The sequence below is a fragment of the Octopus bimaculoides genome, chromosome 14 (assembly GCF_001194135.2).
Source record: "Octopus bimaculoides isolate UCB-OBI-ISO-001 chromosome 14, ASM119413v2, whole genome shotgun sequence".
NCBI lineage: Eukaryota > Metazoa > Mollusca > Cephalopoda > Octopoda > Octopodidae > Octopus > Octopus bimaculoides.
Window position 1 is genome coordinate 25,238,070 of NC_068994.1, and position 9,685 is coordinate 25,247,754.

Genomic DNA, 9,685 nt, shown 5'->3' on the forward strand with positions numbered 1-9,685 from the left:
TGTATTTTTTTTGCATATTTTGAAAGAAAAAAATTCTGAAAAAAGTTAAAAATGAAGGAAATGGGGGTGGAGGAGTGGTAATTTAGAAATGTCGATTTTTGCCAATTTTTTTGAAGATTTGTATTCCCTGTAGCTGAAAAGGGGTGTCGAAAAAAAAAAGATTTTTAAAGGGTGGTTTTTTTTGGGGGAGGGACAGAAGTCTTGCCAAAGGGGAAATGCATTTCCAGAAGATATTAATTAATAATTAATAAATAGAGGCGTAAGTTTGTTTTTATGAATTAAAAAAAACCCCCATGTGTTAAAGAAGTTCCTAGGTTGAAAAATTCAATAACAAGTTTATGAATAACTATATACACATGTACAAAATACATACACACTTTCATAAAAAAAAGCATATTATTCCACCATTGGTATTCGAGTACTATTTTTTTTTCCACCTTGTTTTGCATTTATGTACTTACTTGTGTATGTATACACACACACACATATGTACACTGACAAGGGAGATAACTGTCTGCTGTTTATATTAATTTTTAATATACACACTAGCATTTTGCTAAATCAGTCATAAATTTTTATGGCAAAAATATATAAACTGGCAGATGAAATTAGCCAAACCATTGATTGAGTAGTTACTACTAATGATACTTACAAAACAGGTGAAACTAGTCTAGTCTAGTCTAGTGATTCTAGAGATGGTTATGGGGCCTTGGTGAACATGAGGTTGGTCACAGATCTGTTGGCGTCACCTCTTTGTACATCAAAATCCTGCTGCACAATGACATCAATGATAACATTAAACAGGAGAGGGGAGGCCACATCTTCTTGTTGAATGCCTGTCCTGATGGCGAACTCCTCAGACAAGGTGTCTCTGATCTGGACCAGGCTGGTTGAATCAACATAGGCCAAATGTAAGAGTGCAATGATCTTCTAAAGCACTTGCTCAATTTCCAACGATCTCCACAGGGTGGTTTAGTTGATGCAGTCAAAGGTGGATTTTAAGTTGATGAATACAAACACTGTCCACTGCTCACAGGGTATTTGTTCTTCCATCAGCTGATGAAGGGCAAAGATGTGGTCACAACATTTGCACCCAGGTTGGAAACCAGCTTGTTCTTATCTGCTGCTCTACTCATTATACTTTTGAAGCAGCACCTGAATGATCTTCATAAAGACCTTCCCACCAATGGAGAGTATGTTAATACCCTGGTAGTTTTTGCATTACTTGCTGTCACCTTTCTTATGGATGGAAATAATAGCCTTCTTCAATCTTGAAGATAAGCTGTCTGATTGCCATATGAGTGATCAAACAATAAGACAAGAAGACATGAACACACATACATAAATATACAAGGCTAATGTGCTCAGCCAGGATGTTGGTGGGGAATTGTTGTCCCTTTGGCATCAAGTTGCAGTATTCAGCAACATTAGTTCATTAGTTTGTAGTGATAGCATGAGTGCTCTTGAACTTTAGCTGCCACATTGTAGCTTTTCACTTTTAACTACACATTTTGGTTCACCACATGATGGTCAGATCCATTTAGTTTTACTTGAACTACCCACATCTTTAACATGATGCACTAGCCTAGAATCTGTTTGTCAGTTATAAAATCAGAAGTTCTGACCCGCTAAGTTCTTGAGGGAGGAGAGTTTTGCTATGAGTGACCTAGGGCCTTGACGTAAAAACAATTTTGATTTCAATTTGCAGTTTTCAGTTCGAACAGATTTCAAACCAGAATCCTTGACATTATGCTTAGTGTTCTACCAACCTTTGAATAGAAGTAACTAGAATTGTTATGATACTGTATTTCAGGTTTTTCTTTAACATCTATTCTACATTTTGATGAACATTTAAATGTATATAATGTTTTGATGATGATGACAATTGAAATGACTTACCAGTTTGCTTTATCAAATTTCTGAAGTTGAAATAAATGTTTCCTTGTGGTCTATTGCAATTTGTCTCTGACTTCATTTATTATTATTCATTTTGAATTCGTTTAACAGACCTGCAATTCATACATCCACATACATACTTATGGCCACAAGTTCATTGAATTTGGTAACATACAGGGTCGGGTGGGGGTGTTGTCACAGGTTAGTGGAGTATAGTGGCAGCAGTCTTTACATGGGAGAAACCAGATTTGACGGTGTTAGGTTAAAATGAGGTGATTGACATAGGTAAGGTCTGTAGTCTGTATGAATGACAGGGATTAAATATCTGTTCTTGGATGTGGGGTAGTCAGGCCTAGGGTGGTACATCTGAACTGTTAGCTGCCAATGGCTTGAAGTTCATTAATAAGGTATACTTCTAGTGGCAATAGTATGATAGTTCATTCTTCCTGTTGATGGATACTGCACGTTGATAGAGTGTGTAATTTCTTATGGAGAGAAAATTGGCAATTGCAAGTTCCAAGTGAATAACAGGTATCAATGATATCTCATTTGATGTTGGGGAAGTCATTCTGATGAAGCAGTACAGGGAGGTGGAATTTACTCTATCCCTACCTCTGTAGGAGTGCTTATGCTGTGTATACCTTCCTTTAAAATATTGGCCATTATACTACAGTGTCTTGTGTTGCCATTGGATGGTGTGAGGGTGACTGTATAAACTACAGCCTTTGAAATGCAGGATTCTCCCAAGGGGTAGTTGGTAGGACTTCAGAAGTTACAAGATGGGGTTTGAATCGGAGACTATGTGTGTTTGTATATACTGTGATATTTGTTGCAATGTTGTCTAACTGAGAGTAACTGACCATAACATTGTGTGGGTCGAAGAATCTATAATATTTGTGAATTCTAGAGGGATGTAGGATTATTTTACTCTTTCGAACTCCCTTCAGGTTCGGGGATGGTGGGTGGCCCTGTTGAAAATCTGTTCACTGATACTTTAGATATTTTTCTACTTATGTCTGTGACTAGGTTTTTAATTACAGCTGTGGGGTAGTGATAGTGGTTCGAGTTTCAATGGATGTTAACAGTTTCCTTATTGTCAAATTGGTTGTAACTGTAGGCTGAATTCTTTGAAGATTAACAAATCCTTCTTGAACTTGTTCAAGGTGTGGCTGTTCCTATGGCTTGTGATTGTCAATCCATCATCCCTATAGAGGGCCAAGCTATGGGGATGTGTGTGTGCTCTTCTTTAGGGTATCCAGGATAAATAACTCAATGAGGTCAACAATCTCAGCACTGCTGCAGCTCCCCATAGATACATTGAACAGTAGGTCACCTTCCCTCTTTCCCAAGCATGAACGAATATTGAATTTTTAGCATTTGTGAAGATTCTGATATCCATGTCACTGATTTTAGTGAATTGCCTACCAAAGTCTAAAGCCTTCAGAAGGAGGGATTTTGATACTGAAGAATAGAAATCTAGGATATCATACTGGACTTGCAGGCTGCTTTATTCTCAATGCCACAGAACAAGACAATTATTGCTGTGCTACAATCCTACTGAATCAACTCTGTAACTCTGAATTCACCACACACTTACACACCTATGTCAAGCACATAATACTGACATATATTATGTATCCATGAGAAAGAGTGTGATATTAGTTTTTGCTTATCCCCAAGCCAGCTATGACTGAGGAGATATATGTATGGTCAATGCACATCTATCTAATCTTTTTGTAATTGTATACTCAAAGTATTTTATCCAATATGTCATTGTTGTTGTTTAAGATGACAGCATGTGTTCGTGTGGTTAAACTTCATATTTATTACTGTACTCAAACTTATTAGAAATTGACAGAAGTCTTGTAATAAATATTGATCTCCCTGACAAAAAGATGTCATAAGGTCATTACAATTCTTAAACCTACATCAAGCTGTACAAATTTGTCTCCAGACAAAGTTGAGCATTTATGATCAGCAAATCAAGTAGATTGAAGGTTCATTTGCATATTCTTCAGTCCCTTGAAGAAAAAAGTCTTAATAGATTACAACTACATAGTGTCTCTCTCTCTCTCTCATTTTTATCCCACCCTCTCAACTGTTCTCCATTAACATGTACTTTCAGATCTGATTCTAGATAATTCCACCTTGGATACTTAAAAAAAAAAAAAAGACAATGTTAAATGAAATGCTACTTGCTTGCTTTATAGGTTTTATTGATGTTGGTGATGATAGTGTTGATGTCATAAATTCTAATAATAATTCTTCAATTTGAATGATAACAATATCTTTTATTTTATTATTTTAATAGACAGTCGTCTTTTGATTTATTATATAGCCTTTCAGAGATAAAATACTTCGATGACATACAAAACAAATGGGTTTAAAAAAAAAACATAAGTAAACACAAGTGAACCAGCTTTAACTTGTTTGTTTGTTATCTAAAAATTTCAATTATCCCCTCCCACTGAAATATGCTACACTAACATCCCTGATAGAACTACAAATGCACTTATTGTTGGGTATATGCTTACTTACAATGTCTATTTTGCTCTTAGAGGGGTTAATCAGCATTTAGGACTAGAAAGGAAGTTGGGCTTATGATTCTTAAGCATGATAAAGGGGTGGGGCATAGCAAGGCAGTCCACATGATTCTCTATATTTAGAAGAGGGGCTAACACTTTAACTTCAGTATTTATGTTGGTTTTCTTGTATGTCTTAGTTATTATGTTTGAAAGAAGTCTTGTGCATGTGGGTGTGTTTGTTTCATTTATGTTCTTTTTTTTTGTTGGCAAGAACGTGTACATTAGGTAATTGTTTAATTTGTGCCATTGGAGTATCATGCAGTTCTCGGACCTGCCAGATTCTGTCAAACAGTCCAATCCATGCCAGCAAGGAACACAGATGTTTGATGATGATGATGATGATGATGATGATGATGATATATAGAAAACGGACATTAAATGATGATAATACACACACACACACACACACTCATGCACATGGGTTTCTTTCTGTCTCTGCCTATGAAATTCATTCACAAGGCTTTGGTTAGTCTGGGGCTGGAGTAGAAGACACCCCAATTGCAGTGGAACTGAATGAGTTCACATGATTGGGAAGTGTATTTGTCAACCACACAGCCATGCTTGCAAATAATTCATGTTTATTTATTTCAAATACTATAAAAATTAAGTTCTATTTGTAGTGCATAGTACCTAAGTAATTAATAAATATCAATAAAGAATAGATTATTTTCTACTTTCCATGATATTCAAAACTACATACTAATTTTTGAAAGATATGGTTTGTAAATGGGGAATTTTAATAACTATAGTATTCCAGTATACAGTAATGCCTTGATAAATGAGTTAACTTGTTACTGGAGACCGTTTGTGCAGCGAAAAACTCTTAAAGCAGAGCAATAATTTCCCATAGTAGCAATATTTATAATACTCGTAAATAAATGACAATAAAACAATAGTGGAATGTAAAGAATATTTTATGAAAATTAAAAGAATGTCAAAGTCATTTATAAAAAACATTATAATCATTTTCTGAATCACTTTCACTTGCACTAGACTCATACACACCATCACTTGTAGATGTGATCACTGATTCACAAGCACTTGTAGACGGACTTGTAGATTTCTTTTTAAAAAACAAATCTAGAGTTGTTTGCTTAGAAGCTTTTTTCTTAGAAGAAGCATTTTTTGGTAACATGCTGAAGCATTTGTTATAGTAGCAGAAACTTGTGCACTTCATTCAAAATTTGGATATTGTGCTTGAAAAATAAAACTCCTAAATCCGGGTTTTCATAAAGCCGGTCCCCGTAAAGGAAGGTATTATCATATACTGTTTTTTCATTATTGTCTACAAAAAAGAGAGAAGCTAACCAGAAACTGAGAGAAATTGGAGAGGGAAAAAAAAAGAACTAGCAACAGAATTTACTATAACATCTAAAGAAACTAAATACTAAGCCAAACAAAAGCTTTCATAACTTCAAAAGATCACGAACCAGACTTCACAAATAAACCCACATGTACATGAATAAACAAAGACAAAGATAGTATTAATAAGTAAAAAGATACTGAGAAATCTAAACAACATGATTAGCAAGATAACTGAGGTCTAACAGTAGGCCAACTGTATTACAGTTATTAACTGGTTCAGCAACATTAGGAGGCTAAATCTAGAGCCAGATTCATGCAGTTTGATACTGTACATTTCTACCCTTCTAGCTCAAGACCACCACTGGTCAAAGCTATCAATTTTGTCAGCACATATATATTGGCATTGATAAATCAGATATAGAGATAATCAGGCTTGCTTGTAAAACCCTACTCTTTGATAACAAGTCACACTGGATCTAAATTGGTAGACCAGCACACATGGTGGAGACGTAAATGGACCCCTCCCTGCCTTTAAGAACATTTTTTTTTATGGAATCCCACATTTTTGGCTATGGAGATTCCAATTCTGAAAAAATATTTTCAAAAATCGCAACTTCAAAGTTTCAATAATTATGTAAGCTATATGTAAATGGTCTGAGGAAATGAAGCTTTTGTGTTGGCCAAATGATTCATTGACCCTGAAACGGGCACTTGCACAAACCACATCGAGGCCTATTGGTCTTGAATCAAAGGATGGTTGAAGTATGTCACTCAATCATTGGGTGATATGAAATGGACCCACATTGACGAATCTGTGTATTGAGAAATGTATGGACTTACAGCTAAGAAAAATTTCCAGAATTTCTATACATTTCTCAAACACATTGCCAAAGTTTATCCCCATTAAACTCCACCGGCACACATGGTGGAGAACTTTAATTTCACTTTGTCACAGTATTTCTTTGCTATTTTTACTTTTTTTTTTTCAAGAATTTGCTGTTATTTCTGCACTCATATTTTTTTGTAACTTTCAAAACAAAAACAAAAAAAAAATGAACATGTTAATTTCACTTTGTCATATTACTGTGGGAAATTACGCAGAAAGAAATCTTTGTAGAAAGGTGAGTAGATTGATTACATATTTCTTTCATTATGTTATCGCAGTTTTGTGTTATTTCGAGCATGTGGATAGCCTGTTTGAAGGCCAAGGCCATAGAATTGGGAGAGGAGGGTAATTTTTTTTTTCTTAAATTGAAATTTTACAAACAATTTTTTTCAGAATCATTAATCTCTGTATTTTTCTACATATCTCACAAAAGCAATTTCCGGAAAAAGTGAAAAACGAAGAAATGGATAGTGGGAAATTGAAATTTTGAAGTTGCGATATTTGAAAATTTTTTTCAGAATTGGAATCTCCATAGCTGAAAACGTGGGATTCCGTAAAAAAAAAAAAGTTTTTAAAGGTGGGACGGGGTCTGTTTACATCTCTGCTATGTGCGCCTAATACCAATATTAGACTTTATTGTGATGATGGAATAGTAATATCAAACAGCCACATTCTAGACACTCTTTGTGAAAAAAATCTCACAGCTGTCTCTAATAGCATATAACTTAAGATTATGGTTAGCCAACTATAACTTTCTAGACACTTCTCAAGATTGAGTCCATTATCTACAAACTTTCATAAACCAAATGTCTTGCCGCCCAACATTGTACCTAAAAATCTTACATAAGTGCGAGGATGGCTGTGTTGTAAGCAGTTTGCTTCCCAACTATATGGTTCCAGATTCAGTCCTACAGCCTGGCACCTTGGGCAATTTCTTCTACTATAGACTCAGGCTGATCAAAATCTTGTGAGTGGATTTGGTAGATGGAAAGTTTTCAATAGAGTAATTGTTTATTTTAATAAGGACTTGTTATATGATGGCTTCAAGGAAAGGATCTCACACACTCTGTGCAATCACAATTCCAGATAAACCGAGAAATATATTATGCTTTACTTCTACTTTCTCTCTGTCTGTGGACTAATGTAGTAAAAAAAAGTTCCTACTAGATGAACATTTTCATGATAATCATACATCCAGAAAAATCTTCAAAAGGTGTTTTATGGTGATAAGCTACAGTTACAGTCCATAGTCCCAATGTGAAAGCAAACACCTCAATAGAACCAAATAGGCAGACCATCCTATATTCATGCAGGAATGTTGAAACTTGTCTGTTAGGTCAAACATGCAGCATAAAATCAGTAGAGTGCAAAACTGAAGTCACTTCAACCATGTTGAACCAGATGACTGATAAAAAAAGGCTTCAAAGACATGTGTGAAGGGACATTCAAGAAAAGATCTTACAACTATAGTTGTCCTTCAGATACATAGCTAAAAGGAACAAATCAACATCAGCTGACCATATCTAGAAAATAAATTGAAACCTCAACTACAATCCTACATGGAGGGTCCTCATTAGGTGAAGCCATATGTAAAAGGTCTGAGGAAATGAAGCCTTTGAATGGTTGAAAAAAAAAACATACATCATGCTTAAAACAAAGAGCTCAACAAATTATCTACATAAATAAGAATATATCCACTAAGTGTATCCATACAGAAAAATTCCTCCTATCCAACTGGAAAATTTTGCTAGCACCAGATTAGCAGCACCACACCACACAAATCCAGTTGGGCATGTCCTCCACTTTTTACTTTCTTTTGAAACATTTGCAGTATTCAAAATCACACACACAACATGTACCAACATGTTATAAACTGTCAACTCACAACTTCATATATTATCATTGGTCATTATTGGAATGCAGCAAAACAAAGAGGCTTTCATTTTAAGCAAAACCAAACCAGATATCTTCATTTGTAAATGAATAGGAGTTGCTGTTCAATACTATTAAGCTACTGTTTATAAAACCGACAAGGAAAGAAATGTTTCAACAACTAAGTTGTCATACACCTACCTGTAACTGTAACTGACCAACAATAATGTGCTTCAAACTGATTCAAAAGTGTCTTCCAAGCTGATACCACCACCCTATTATAACCCATGCTAGAGGTAGTTAAAAGAGAAGAGTGAAATGGAAGCCACTTACATCAGGACTGGTGTATAGCAACTCATAATACTGACGGGCATGGTCCAAGTCTGACTCCCGTGACATGGTGATGTTGGTAAGATTCTGCTGGATGGCAAAAATATTACGACACCTGCAATAAACAATTGTACAATGGTAATAGTGATGGTGCTGATAGTCAGGAGTGGCAAATGTTGTGATATGTGGTAATAACAGTGAAATAGTGATATACAGCTCTTACAAAAACCATCACAACAAAAGTATATTGTAACATCTTGATGTCATTCACTTACAAGCACACATGTATATACAATACACATAACATATACACACATATATGTATAGGTACAAGCATGGCTGTGTGGTTAGTAAGTTCACTTTTTAATCATGTGATTTCTGGTTCACTATTATTGTTGTCCTGGGCTAAATAATGTCTTTTGAGTGAATTTAGTATATGGAAACAGCTGGAAGCCTGTATCACACATGCATATGTAACATAGCTGGTCACAAAGGGCACTGCATTGTTATAGCTTTTGAATAATACCTCCCACCTGGCCAGGCCAATATTCCCCCTGAATGGAATGCCAGTCTGTTGCAGAGTTAGTCATTTACAGCTGAGTGGATATATATATATATATATATATATATATATATCATCATCATCATCATCATCATCGTTTAACGTCCGCTTTCCATGCTAGCATGGGTTGGACGATTTGACTGAGGACTGGTGCAACCGGATAGCTACACCAGGCTCCAATCTAATTTGGCAGAGTTTCTACAGCTGGATGCCCTTCCTAACGCCAACCACTCAGAGAGTGTAGTGGGT

The 9,685-nt window shown here is 35.5% G+C and overlaps 1 protein-coding gene across 2 annotated transcripts in view; it reads right to left on the reverse strand.

Moving 5' to 3' along the window:
• LOC106879926 (exocyst complex component 4) overlaps positions 1-9,685 on the reverse strand; it is a 268,982-nt gene that overhangs the window by 1,987 nt on the left and 257,310 nt on the right. Inside the window, exons 26-27 of one of the 2 annotated variants that reach the window (XR_008265483.1) lie at positions 8,878-8,989; positions 1,900-2,009 (exon numbers count right to left, since the gene is read on the reverse strand). Coding sequence is in view for 1 of the 2 variants with exons in the window: in XM_052972782.1 (XP_052828742.1) it covers positions 8,878-8,989 (112 nt within the window). In the remaining variant the exon portion in view is untranslated. The remainder of the gene's footprint in view (positions 1-1,899; positions 2,010-8,877; positions 8,990-9,685) is intronic. The other variant, XM_052972782.1, reaches the window with a different exon arrangement.